Source organism: Syngnathus acus, chromosome 13 (assembly GCF_901709675.1).
Source record: "Syngnathus acus chromosome 13, fSynAcu1.2, whole genome shotgun sequence".
In the NCBI taxonomy this organism is placed as follows: domain Eukaryota; kingdom Metazoa; phylum Chordata; class Actinopteri; order Syngnathiformes; family Syngnathidae; genus Syngnathus; species Syngnathus acus.
This window is the reverse complement of record NC_051098.1, coordinates 16,963,436-16,977,224: the sequence shown is the minus strand read 5'-3', so window position 1 is coordinate 16,977,224 and position 13,789 is coordinate 16,963,436. Positions and strand designations below refer to the sequence as shown.

At 56.5% G+C, this 13,789-nt stretch overlaps 1 protein-coding gene across 1 annotated transcript; it reads right to left on the bottom strand.

The window, feature by feature from the left end:
* Positions 1-480: 480 nt before the first annotated feature.
* LOC119132266 (latent-transforming growth factor beta-binding protein 1-like) lies at positions 481-9,768 on the bottom strand. Its single transcript, XM_037267380.1, is given in 31 exon segments — positions 481-1,001; positions 1,171-1,326; positions 1,406-1,605; positions 1,808-1,964; positions 2,228-2,317; positions 2,407-2,559; positions 2,699-2,839; positions 3,467-3,595; positions 3,722-3,793; positions 3,861-4,040; positions 4,157-4,306; positions 4,381-4,591; positions 4,593-4,744; positions 4,808-4,933; positions 5,006-5,125; positions 5,193-5,312; positions 5,402-5,515; positions 5,669-5,788; positions 5,994-6,119; positions 6,200-6,328; positions 6,416-6,523; positions 6,601-7,203; positions 7,269-7,394; positions 7,475-7,651; positions 7,723-7,845; positions 8,110-8,169; positions 8,387-8,483; positions 8,540-8,686; positions 8,751-8,833; positions 8,913-9,128; positions 9,355-9,768. Coding segments are annotated over 31 exon segments (4,752 nt in total). The 5' UTR covers positions 9,578-9,768; the 3' UTR covers positions 481-858.
* Positions 9,769-13,789: the final 4,021 nt, after the last annotated feature.

The window sequence follows — 13,789 nt, the reverse complement described above, 5'->3', positions numbered from 1 at the left end:
GGGAGAGAAGACCCGGAATGGATTTAGGACTGGTGGGAGAGAAGACCCGGAACGGATCTTTGACTCTAACGGGACTCTGATCCCCCCCCTCAACACAAATGTGTGAGAAATTATAATTGAGCTGCGTAAAATTATAATTGGATTTATTTGATCACACAAATAAAAACGTTCACACAAATGGGGAGGCAGATACATTTTGGAAAACAAAAGAAAGATGACAGTGAGACAAGACTAAAACACAGGATGTGAGACAAAATTTGAAATTTCCTTTATGGAGAAATATTTACAAGTCCAGGATACGAGCTGTTATTTTGTGGTGCCCCACCGTCTCACGCACACAACTAGAATTAAGTAAAAAAAAACCACACATTAAAAGTATAAAAGCAAGTCAACTGAAAATGATGTCGCTAATGTAAAGAAAACAGCCAATTGAGCTTATGTATCGCTACAAACAAACCACCACTAACTTGGGAATGTCAAATGTATAACTTCTTGTCCTGCACAGCGCCGCCACGGTCAAAAGAAAAATGTCAAAACTCTTTGGGCGCTGCCGGCGACTTGACAGCAACTTTACACATTGGCGGGGGGGGGGGGCTTCACCTAAAATCAATCATCCAATTTGGGTGAAAATTGAAAATCTGAAGTATGACAACGAGACCAATGACATTTAAGGCAAATTCCACCTGGATACACGCCTTAACTGGGTGAAGACCAAATGCTAAGGCTAAACTTGGACCTTGGCAGGGACTTCCCGAAGCCGGTTGGAGTCCCGCTGAAGGTTCACTTCACATGCTTTTGTGGTCTCGGCGTCTCCGCACCACTTTCCATCCGGTCCGGTCTTGTTGGTCCCCGTCCAGCCTAGGCGGGCACGCAGCGGTTGAGCGTGCGCGACATGACGTAGCCGCGCCGACACACGCATCGGAAGGAACCGTCCGTGTTGACGCAGCGCGAGTTGACGCACGGGAAGTCCACGTCGACGCCGCCCTCGCACTCGTTGACGTCTGCCGACAAAACGGGAAACGGCCGAGCTCAGAGCGACAAATTTGAAAGCCTACCTTTCCAAGCCAAGCCAAGCCAAGCCAAGCCAAGCCAAGCCAAGCCAAGCCAAGCCAAGCCAAGCCAAGCCAAGCCAAGCCTACTTTAAAACCTTAGCTCGAGTTTCTGTCTCACCGATGCACGTCATGGCGGTGGCGTCCAGCCGGTAACCGTGGTAACAGTCGCAGGTGTAGCCCTCATCCAGGCGGATGCACAGGCCGTTCTCGCAGCCGTCCAGAATGCCGCAATCCTCCGCCGCCGCGCTCAAGCCGGCGTAGGTGTCGTAGCGCCCTGGATAGCACACGTCGTCACTCACCGTGGCGCTCCTTTTGCAGGCAGTGAGAGAGTCGTTGCACTTTGGTCCACTCACGCTCATATAGCCTCCCGGGGCCGCCTTCCGCGTAAGGCCGGAACGGCGCCGCGGGCCCCCAAGGCTCGGCCTCCTCGTCGAAAGGAGATCCTCGGGGGAGCGGAGCCGAGCTGAGGGGAGGCGCGCTTAGCGGCGGCCCCGCTCCCAACGCCCGGCGTGGCGGCGAGTCCTCGTAGTCACTCCCCGGGTAGTAACCCGCGCTGGGCGCAGCATGACAACACACAACATTAGAGACTAATGTTACAAAGTGAAAAAAATGTATGATATTAAAAATCAAACAAAGATGTTCCAAAAACACTTCATTAAGACGTCAAAGCGCAATCGACCGAAGCAGCGATTGTTTGACCGACCACAAGAGGGCGCCTGCGTGGCACCCTCGTATGCAACGGCCTTTGTACCCACCCGAAGCGCGGTGGGCCGGCGGGATAAGCGACGGCCGGCGGCGTCCCGCCCGGGAACTCGGAAGCGCCCCCAACGGGAGAGTAGTCGTCGTAGTCGGTGGCGGGAAGGAGGTCCGGGGCGAAGGCGTCGCTGCTGAACGGGGGGAAGAAAGGCGGGCCTGGGGGCAGCATAGGGCGAGCGCAACGTGTCATCAACCGGCAACAAAGTAACCTCAAGAAACCACTTGCTGCTTCACCACGTCGAAGGACTCGCCTCACCATTATAAGAAGAGCAAAAATTCGGACAAGAAGACGAGTGCTCCGTCTTATCGGAGATTTGTGTCGCCTTGCGTTACCGTTTGTTCAGGCACAGCTTCTTGGCAATGTCTCAGAGAGTCTGCACGTCAACATGTTCGAAGTGAGCGATGAACAAAGTTTGTACCTCCCTCTCGTCCCGTTCCGAGCGGTTCCCTTCCCGGCGCCTCGGGGAAGACGGCGGGAAGGAAGGAACTGCACAGACTGCCAAAGTCATCTGCGGAAACAACCGCCGCCGCCGCCATCATCATCATGTGTTCGTCTTTGATTTGAACGAGGACGCGGCCGGCCGGCCCTGGCGGTTACCGGAGTCGCTTTGCGGGCAGAGCGCGCACTCCATGCCCCAGCCCTGGCCGTAGAGGCAGCAGCAGTCGCTGAAGGTGACCTGCGCCCCCAGCAAGGGACTCTGACACATCAGCTCGGCGCTCACCGTCTGCCAGCACACCGACAAGTTCTCATCTGCCCACAAGCCAAAGACATTTTGTCACAGCAATCCCATGCCTGACGTTTGGAGAAAGACTTGGAGAGCTCTCGTTCAGGAAATGATATCTGACCAAATCCTGACCATTCCTCGGCGGCGGCGGCGGCAGAGTCTTACCCAGGGAGAGGTGAGAGGCGTTGACGCACTTGCGTTGCGTGTCGTCCAGAGCCAGAGGCGGCGGACAGCTGCAATAATAAGAACCCAAGGTGTTGACGCACGAGCCGCCCTCGCAGCTCTCCTGCTCGCACTCGTCCAGATCTGCAAACGCCAGGCAAAAAAACGCCCGACATTGAGCGCACGCATGCACGCTAATGCTAACAAGCAATGCAAAACGCCCTTGACGAGCAAACAAAGGCATTTGAACACAAACAGTTCACAAGCATGTTGGCATCACGCTAGCGTGATCAAAGGATACGTTTGATGCAACTGCCATTTTTCACAACCAAAACAGCAGGCCCTACTGACAGCCCAAGCTTTATGCTTAGCCACACTAATGAAACCAAATGAATTTCAGTTTCCCCATTTGAACGACCGTATGTTTTTGTTTTTGACTGGGCGGCCGCCGCCGCCGCTTTTGATGATGTCATGGTGGAAAACGCACACACCAATGCACACCTCACCCACCTCCAAGGTGAACAATGACAGCATGTGTGAGGGACTTGAATGTCTTTCCACACACGTGCTTTTATGGCATTTGGCAGCGCACACAAAAAAAAGAAAGGGTTGATCGGTCCAAACCTCAGGAAAGCGCATGCCACAGCTATTGGTCACACAAAGTTTGTTGGGAGCACCATGAGACCGACAGACGGACAGACAGATAAACATGTGGCGCAATTACTACAAAAGTGCCCGTGCGTGCGCGCGCGTGCGTGCGGGCGGGCGTACCGACACACTCGAGGAGCGCGACGTTGTAAACAAATCCGCTGGAGCAGTAACAGCTGTAACCGGGAATGTTGTTGACGCAAACGCCGTTCTTGCACACTTCCGGATGGAAGCGCTTGCACTCGTCCACGTCTGGCGCAAAAAGACAGAAAAGGTCAACATTGGTCGAGGGGAGAGCCAGAGAGAGCGAACTGTCGGTCGGTCGGTCGGTCGGTCGTTCGGCGTGGCAGCGACCCGACTCATTCTGACCGTTGTCACCTGTGTAGCTGAACTCCGCCTCCCCGGCTGTCACGTATCCTCTCCCGCTGGGACACAGCGTCAGGAAGTCGGCTGGGCACAAACATCACGCGTGACGTCACCCTTAAGCGAGGCCGCCCATGTGACCCTGAGCGCTCACCTGAGTGGGCGGGAGGGCAGGCGTGGTACCTGCAGCCCAGGCCCCAGCCCTCCCCCAGGGTGCAGCAGCACTCCTGCCAGCTGCTGTTGGCGGCCAGTAAATGACACGACGAGCCCACGTTGTAGTAGCACTCGCGCAGCTCGCCCGGCGAAGACGAGGAAGGACGGACGGGGAAAGCCTCTGCGGGGAACAACAAAGTCGAGCCTTTCCATCAACGCCGACGGCTTTGCAAAAACAGTGTGGTCTGGTGGCAACTGGGTGCCAAACACAAGTACGTTGAGGAGCTCCATTCACACCTGGCGGCGGCGGCAGCGCGCTCACACATTGTTGAGCGGCCGCGTCAAAGTGTTCCCCCGGCGCGTCGCACTCGCACACAAACGATCCTCGGGCATTTTCACAGCGCGCCGAACCGCACACGCCCGGCATGGACGCGCACTCGTCCACATCTGGCGGAAGAGGAGGAGACGCACGCGCATGGTGGTACGGTACGCTTTGGCCCCTCCGCCGTCGCCCAACTGACCGTGGCAGCGTCCGTCGGCCCGGAAGCCCGGCCGGCAAGAAGTCAGGCAGCGGTACGAGCCCGCCGTGTTCTGGCAGCGCTCCCGGCCCCCGCAAAGGGATCCGTCGGACGACGCGCACTCGTCCACGTCTGAGAAGGGCGGGCGGTCGGGCGGGCGCACTTTGTCACCGTCACGTGTAAGCGCTCGCTTTGGGACGGGCCCAGGTCGCCGAGAACAAGTCGGACCTACCGTTGCAGCTTGCGGTGTTGCCGTGGGCCTGGCTGAGCGCGTAGCCAAGCGGACAGGCGCACGTGAAGGAGCCCGGCGTGTTGATGCACTCTCCCGTGGGGGGGCACCAGTTCTCCTCCAGACACTCGTCAATGTCTACACCAAGGAGAAAGACGCCGCTCCTGACAAATGCAACACCTGGCCAGCAAGCGGACTCACCTCGACACGGTCTGCCCCGGCCAAACGTTCGATACCCCGGTAAGCAGTCGCAGCGGAATGAGCCGGCGGTGTTGACGCACACGCGCTCCGCCTCGCACGCCGACGCATTTGCGCACTCGTCCACGTCTGCGGGACATTTAGCGTCTGGACGTGTGTGTTTCTGTCTGTCTATTGAACAATGTGTGTGTGTGTGTGTACCTTCACACAGTCCATTTGTAGCACGGTAACCTTGGCGACAGTCCACACACTTGTAGGAGCCCTTGGTGTTGACGCAGCGCCCGCCTGGACACAGTGCTCCATCCTCACACTCGTTCACATCTGGCCAAGACAAGACATGGCTGTTGAGATTTCTGCGTGCGTGCCTTTGCGAGATGGCGCGCGTTACCTGCGCACTGTTTGTCGCTCAGCACGTATCCCGGGCGGCAGGACACGCAGCGATACGAGCCCGCAGAATTGACACACGTCTGACCTGGACACTGAGACGGCTGCGCGCACTCGTCCACATCTGGACAGAAGCAGAATGCTCATGATCGTAATAGTAGTAATACACGCCCACAAACAAATGGTCCACTTTCACATGTGTGGCGCGGCCACCTGCGCAGGTGTTGTTCTTGAGCTCGTAACCGTGACGACAGAGGCATCGGAAGCCACCGGGTGTGTTTTGGCAGTCTCCGTTGGCGCACGGAGCTCGGACACACTCGTCAATGTCTGAAAGAAAGAAAGAAAGAAAGAAAGAAAGAAAGAAAGAAAGAAAGAAAGAAAGAAAGAAAGAAAGAAAGAAAGAAAGAAAGAAAGAAAGAAAGAAAGCAATCAAATGCGAATGGGCCACAGCATCAAGGTTTGGACACAAGCGGCCGCTACCTGCGCACACTCCGTTCAGAAGTCCGAATCCCGGCCGACAGGAGACGCAGCGATACGAACCGGGATTGTTGACGCACTCCTGACCGGGACACAGCAGGGGATCCTCGCACTCGTTTACGTCTGGGTTGGCGCGGCGGCGGCCGCATTCGCCGCAAAAGGCACGTTGGCGACGTTACATATACGTCGTACACGTGTTGCTCTCACATTTGCGACGTGAGACACTTTAGCTCAGTGATCCGTATCGGTGACATGTGAGCAACATTAGCGACATGAGCTGGTTTGGAAAGTGCAGTCATCACATTGTCAAACGTGGAGCGGCGGTCACCTTGACAGCTGCTCTTCCGAGCGTCCGTCTTGTATCCGGGCGGACAGACGCATCGGTAGCCGCCTTCGCTGTTCACGCACTCGCCTGGGGCGCACACACCTCGAGACGCGACACACTCATTCACATCTACAGACACACACACGAGTGCGTCTTATGACCTTGTGTGGTTTTGGTCGGAGTGGACGGCTGCGCGTGCGTTTGCTCACCCTGGCAGTGTGTGCGCTGGGCGTTGGCCCGGTAGCCTTGGTGGCACACGCAGGCGTGTTTGCCGGCCGGCCCATCCACGCAGCGACCGGCGCCGCACACGTCGGCTTTGCGCTCACACGCGCCTCGGGCTGGCGCACACAAACGCAGCAATGAGCCCGTCTCTAAATTGAAAAGTGGCCGGTGTTGTTGTTGTTGTTGTTGTTGGGAGGACTTACGCTGGACTTGGGGCGGCCGCGTGGTCGTTTGCGGCGACACATCTCTGTCGGGGATCCGCCGAGCCGGAGCCAGGTCCGGAAGGGAATCTCCTCTTCCCGGCAGAAGAGCTGCCCGAGATACGGAGGTCTCATGGGATGCGTGTTTTGAGAGAGGCTTCCCCTTGGTGGGGCAATTTGGGGCCTACCTTGACTCCCACTTGTTCCTTGCTTTTTGTGACTCTCACCGGCGCCTTGGCCGGCGCCTTGGCCGGCGCCTCGGTTCCGATTGGTAGCGTGGCTCCTGCCGCTGCCGCCTTGGCTCCGACCGTTGCCCGGGTTTTGATTGACAGGTGGACTGGCGCCCGAGCTTTGGCTGATCCCTTGACCCAGACCGGCATCGGGGATTCGGCCTGTGCCTTGTTTGTGAGCGGTCGCTTGGGTCCCGTCGGTACGTCGGTCCCCGCTAGCGTCTGGGTTCCGACTCCAGCCTCGACTCCCGGTCACGTTTTGGTTCCGATTTGAGCCTTGGTTGCCGGCGATGCCTTGGTTCTGCCTGGCGATGCCTCGACGCCCGTCAGTCACGCCCTGACTCCCGACAGTTCCGTGATCGCGGCCCGTAGCGCGACTCTCGCCGGATCGCGGTGGCGATTTGACCGGAGAGGCGGTCGGTTCCGGGCGGGTCGGCCGCGGCTTGTGCCGGGCGGCGCTCCCGGGAGTCGCGGGTCTCGCCGACGGCGGGCTGCCAGCCGGGCGAGGTGCGGCGGAACCGGGTTGGCCGGAGCGGGGCTTCTGCTCAGACCCGCCGGCACCTGTAAAAGGAGAGACGGACAAATGGATCTCGGGGAAACGGCGCCTTCCGGCCTGGAGCTCGTACCGTGATGTTGCCGGTTAGCTGCTCCTCGGGTGCCCAGTTGATCTGCCGCCGTCTTCTGGCTGAAGGGCAGGACGGAGGCGGAGTAGTGGTAGCCCGGACCGGCGGGGCAGATCTCCCTGAAAGCCGCTGGGACGGCAAACATCACGTCAGGCGTTTTGGCCACATTTGGAGGGCGCACCCCTCACGGGAGCAGCGGCTGGACTCACCCGAGCCAAAGTGGGGGCAGCGCTGGCAGTCGGGCCCCCAGGCTTTGCCGACTCTGCTGCAGCAGCAGATCTGCTTGGTGATGTTCCTGAGGATGGGCAGCGAGCAGGAGGACGGGCCCGGAGCGGAACCCAGGACCCGGTGGCACTGGCCCTTCTCCTCAGATATCACCCTGTGGGCTGCGCGAGGCACAGGAGACGAGCTGTCTGATGAACCTTCACGCTCCTTTGAGTCCCTGACATTTACTCACAGATGCAGAGTCCATGCGAGGCATCCAAGATGAAGCCCGGCTCGCAAACACAACTGTAACTCCCGGCCGTGTTGACGCACAGGCCGTTCTGGCAAAGGCCGGGCCGCAGGCACTCGTTCACGTCTGCGCACAAAGGCCAGCAGGCGGGCAGGCAGGCGGGCGGGCCGGCCGAACGGCGCCAAAGCTCACCTTTACCAAACTTTGTGAAACAAACGGGCTCGTCTCCGACGGCGACGAGAGCCGACTTAAGGCCCCAAAACGGAGCGGGCGTTTGGGAAATGGTCACCACCGCTGCTTTGGGAACCCGGCCGGCCGGCCGCTCGAAGCAAACAGCCAAAGGACACCGACCGAGAATAATTCCAATAACAATGAGAAGTATCAGCTCACCAAGGCAGTTGCTTCCGTTGCTCGCTCGAAAGCCGACGGGACAGCCGCTGTCGTTTGGAGCTGCCGAGTCGCCGTTTTATGTCGGGTTGTCGCACGCACGCACACACAAAGCAAACAACTGACTCAAAAGAGCTTGGATGACATGCGTTGAATTGCTGCCGATGTTTTGATTGTGTCGCTTCCGCTGCTCTGCGACCATTCAACAAGATAGTAAATGTCCATGATGCCTGTGTGTGTGTGTGTGTGGGGGGTGAGTGATCCAGGACGTGTGGCTGACCTGCGTGTGGAGGGCAGAGGGCGCAATCGCCCCAGGCCTTGCCCGCACCCCGGCAGCACATCTCTTTGCTCCTCAGCCCCGGCAGAGGAGAGCTGCACTGTACAACGACAAAGGGGTCACGGATGACTCCGAGGCTCGGGTTGCGCCTCTCACCTGTCCGTCTTTGACCTCCCTGAAGCAAAACTTGAAGCCGGCGTGCTGGGCGTAGACGCCTTGGTCCCCGAGCGCCCGGACGCCGCCCTCCGCCCGAGCCGGCGCCCCCGCGGAACCAGACAGCGCGCCGGCCGAGACTCCCGCCACCTGAAGGCGAGCCACGGTGAGCGCCACCAAACCAACGGTCGAGTCGGGCGAGGGAAGCTCGGACCTTGATCACCTGATGAACCTTCACGCTGGCTTCGGGGGGGTGCTGCACCGCCACCTTCACCAGGGATGCTCCGGCTGCCGCTCCTGGAAAGGAACACAGAATCGGGTGGATCCGAGCGTCTGGTTGAACCGCAAAGGACGGACGGACGGACGGACGCGGCACCTGCCGCTTCCAGGTCCGGCTTCGAAGCCCCCAGCGGCAGCAGAAACTCCGATCGGGTCAGATCGGAGTTGACGACCTCGTTGGGTGAGGAGGACCGGGGCGTGGCCCGCGAGGTGACGGGAATCTGGCAGAACTTTCCGGTAAAGTTTGAGGGGCAGAGGCATCGATCCCTCAGCAGACACACGCCTCCGTTCTTGCACAGCAGACGACAAACAACTGCACAGAGGCACGTCGGCCCGCATCGGTGTCATGGAGGCCATTTCAAATCCTCTTTTGAAAACATTTCTGAGGTTCCATGAAAAACAAATCCGACTTCAGCCAGCAACTTACTAAAATTGCTTTTCTCTGGAGCCAGGCAAAATTCTGCCGCTTAAATGGCATTTTTGACGCACGCACGCGCGCACTGTGGAAGCGGAGCCGACGACAGTGGTCAGCGACTCACAGACTCTGAAGGCGTCCCCGTGGGGCGGCGCCGGCGGGCCGCTGAACAGGGTGGTGACGTTGCCGCGCTCGCAGTGATTGACGCAACGCTGCTGGCTGCAGCGCACCTTGCAGATGGTCGGCGTGAACTTCACCTGCACCCGGTCCACCCCCGCCTGGCCGCCCGCCAGGGAAAAGGAGAGCGCCAAGGATGACAGGAAGTAGAGCAACTTCAGACGCAGCATGACCGCTTTTGGACTCCTCACAATGTCTTTGGCATCATTCGAAAGTGGAAGAGGAGGACGAGCACCGGGACAGAGTGCGGTCCCTGAGCAGCACCAGAAGAAGGACAACAAATAGAAGAGAAGGAGAGAGAGGAAGCTCTGGAGAAAGAGAGAAAGTCCGGTTCCAAAGCTGGTGGTTCTTGTGTGTCTCTCCGCTGCAGAGCGAGCGCTCGAGACTGGCTGCAAAGCAGCAGCACAACAACAACGGCGACGGCAACCGCAAGCGGGAGGAGATGAAGAAAAAGCTTTCCACAAGCAAAAGTCCGCTTCCGGAGGAAGACGGCCCGGTCGGTTCCGAAAGAGAAAGTCTGCTTCCAAAGGAGAAAGTCTTCTTCCAGAGGTTGTGCACCGCAACTGAGCGAGACTTGGAGAGAAATGGAATCCAAAGCAGCGAGCCGCTCGGGCTCACGGCCAACACAAACGCTGCGTGGGAACACGCCCACTCCTGCCGCTGCCGCCCTCCTCCGCGGCCGATGATGTCAGGATAGTCAGAAAAGGGTTGAAAAAATAAAGCCCAGCTGAAGTCTTGCACGAGCACAGGCACCAGATTGTGCGGCTGCGTCTGGAAGAAACTTGCACAAGCAGAGCAACACGCGGTTGTTGACACCCACAAGCAGGCACCAAGGAAGGAAGGAAGGAAGGAAGGAAGGAAGGAAGGAAGGAAGGCAGGCAGGCAGGCAGGCAGGCAGGCAGGCAGGCAGGCAGGCAGGCAGGCAGGCAGGCAGGCAGGCAGGCAGGCAGCCACGCAGGCAGCCACGCAGGCAGCCACGCAGGCAGCCACGCAGGCAGGCAGCCACGCAGGCAGGCAGGCAGGCAGGCAGCCAGGCAGCCAGGCAGGCCTACTGCTGCCACCACCACCACCACCACCACCAGAGCACCAGAGCCGGGTGCTCTCGACCTGCCGGAATGGGCTCGGCCCATTTGTGCCATCAAATTCTAGCCGGGCCCGCTCGTGCCACCCGCTGCCCGCGCTCACCTCAAAAGTGAGTGAGAGCTGGCCAGCAGGTGCAGAGCTCCTCACACTTGACAAAGAGTCAACAAAGAGTTGAAGCCATTTCGAAGACGCTAAGGCCACAGGCAGGGGTTCGTCTTTGGCCGCTCGGGCACGTCAAGTGGCCAGCTCGTGCCCAAAAGGTTTTTTTCTCGCTTTCGCTCTTGGCTGAGGGGAAAAACAAACGACGACAACGTGGCCCTTTCGATACATAATTGCTCACTTGTAAATCTTCTGGCAATACGCTCAGCACCCATTGACTTGTGTTTTTCCGACCCACCCACGCCTTGAAAGAAAAAAGCCCATTGCGAGGCAACTTTTGAAAGGCTCTCAGGTGTGGCAGGCTTGCCATAAAGACAACTTGTTCTTGTTTCTGTTTGGCCATGAGCTCACGTCTTGGCGCGCCACATGTGAAGGCGAGCCAACGCACGGACGTGGGCCTCGTCGGCCCCAACACTTCTTGAAAATGTTTCTTATTTTAAATTCCATTCTTTAACGCACACCTTTGCATACAGTGGAGTCTTGTTTCTTTTCTGTACGCCGCTTTCAATTGCTTGATGTAAAAATGGTTGCCTTGAGTGGCAAAAGCCGTTCAAAAACATATGAGGGGTGTTTTGGGGGGCGGTGAAGGATTCATTCCAAAAGAGGAAGTTGTTTTGAGAGACGGGCGCGCTGACACAATGAATGAAATCAGCTTTGATTGCTATGACATATTTTGCTTGACAACGTAGGCACGGCCGCAGTTTGGCACGACAACAGGAAGTGGCGCTCGCAGGAAGGAAGGAAGGACTCAGCCAGCGTGTTCACGTTCCTTATCTGAAGCTCACAAAGCCCCAAAGCGCCATTCCTCAACAGTGACATCACCACCAACTTGTTTTGACTCGGCGTGCAGGCGTGTGTGTGTGTGTGTGTGTGTGTGTGTGTGTGTGTGTGTGTGTGTGTGCGCAACGCGTCAATCACCAGGAGCAGATCTGCACATTCCCGATTAGGGGGAAACAATGAACAGGAGCTTTGAGACAATAAACGTATGGTGACTGGATGTTAGCCTGATTAGCTTAGCGGCATTCTGTCAAGATAAAGTCCCAAATGCACGCACGCACACACACACACACACAGAATTAGGTCAATGGAAAATGCTCAAAATAAGATCATGGAAAATTCATGTCTCGCCGTGCATGGCACTGTTAAAAAAAGCGACATAATGTCTACTTGCATCAAAAAGTATACTGCATACACCCGCTATAGTTTTGTCTTCACACATTATAGGATGTGGTTTTCAGTTCGATATTGACATCAATTTGGCATCAAGTCATTGAGTTGGCATCGTTCCGATGACCTGGCACCATGAGGTCATTTTTATGCTCTTTGCAAAACGATTTGACGACGTTATGTGCTCGAGTTCTCCTTTTTCATCGAGTTCATGAAGTGAACTTGTCAAGTTAGCACCGAGCGCTAAGGCGATGCGATCAAATTGCGTGAGCACTATTTGATCGTTAACATGCGGCCAAAATTGAGCGCAACATTGTGCTAAAGGTATGGCATCATGTTGCCGTACCTGCGGCGTTACGTCCATTCTTCTCCTTCTCGAGATGCTTCAACAGGACGGTGAACATCTTGTCTCGTTTTCCTGCCGCCATCTTCCTCTTCAGGACGGCCTGAGCCTCGCGCACACTGTCAAGTTGTTCATTGTACAATTCAAACATCTTTGGCAGAAGGGCAATCCAGCAATCGAACATCTAGAAATGATATTTCCAGACAATGCCAGCTGGCTACATTTAGCATCTAGCTATCTGGAAGTCGTCGTTTCAGTTGAGCTGTTCTGAAATGCAAATTCAAAGTTTTATGAAACGAGAGACTTGTGTGAAAAAAAGCCATTGTGAGTAAAAACGTTGCTGTCAAAAGAAGAAAACAAAAAAGGAAACTTCTCAAATGTGTCGGATTTGACACAATCAAGAAAACTGGAGGTGATTCAAGGGATAAGCTATTTCACAAAAGAGGCAGTTATCAGTCAAAACAAACTTGGAGAATCTCCTCTTTCAGAACTCGGCAATTTCGGGGCACTCGCGGTGCTTTAATTGGCATCATCCCGTGGCCAAACAACGGCGACATTGAAGCCAGTTGAAGCCTTTCATTTGGACACAGCTTGAGCAACGCTCGCTGAACCAAGCTCACCTGAGGAACGTCTTCTTCTCTGATCCCGCCTTCAGCTTGCTTGCGCTGCTCCTCAATCTGCAACACACACACACACGTGCACAGTATGGCTTTTCCATGCTCGCTTCCGCTAACGACCATCTAAACGCAACATTTGGTTCCAACAAAAGTGGGAGAAAGCAAAGTGATGAAGATTTTGTTTTTTTGGAAGAATGTTCACGCAGATGTTTGGAAGGGGAAGCCAAAAAGGTTTGAAGTCTTCCCCAACGAACGTCGACGCCCGCAAAAGTCAACTTTGGCACGTCGACGCGAAGCGGCAAAAGTGGCGAGCTGGCGCCAGGTCACGCCGGGGTGCGACAGGAAGTCTTCGCTTTGTCCCAAACAGAGCGCGTCAGCAAGAGAGAGGATCACGCCGCCTCCGGCCGAGGATTTGAAAGTGAGGCGCTGCTCGCCGCTGCCATTGAGAGCGAGCGAGCGAGCGGCCGGCCGGCCGGCCAGCCTGCAGGACAAGCAGTGAAACAACACATGTAGACAGACAAGGTGACAATGCTCACCAAGCATACTTATTGCCACCAGCCTGTAGTTCAGCCATCATAACTGAGTAAATCCTCCACCATTAAAAAGAAAACAAACAAACAAACAAACAAGGCTAAAAACACAATTGAGCCAATCAGAATGGCAGACTTGCGGTCGGTCTCTTTTAGGGCTTTGGTTTCTTCTGACTTTGTCTCTCAAAGCCGACTTCTTGTGTCTGTTCAACCAATGCTTCCCGAGACCTTTCTAAGGGTTGACTCTTTTCCAAAGAATCTGATTGAGAATCATTGAACCTTGTCCTGCTGCAGTATCAGCTCCATAATCAATTCAACTCAACTCAATGGAACTGAATCTCAATTGAATTGTAATCAAATCAAATGAAATCGCGCACTGACCTCCCCTCCATCCCAGGCAACTCCGCTCTGGGGAGTCCCGCGGCGGCGGCGGCGGCGGCGGCACCCCTCCTCTCCTCCAGCGTTTCCAAGCCGGGGCTGCGC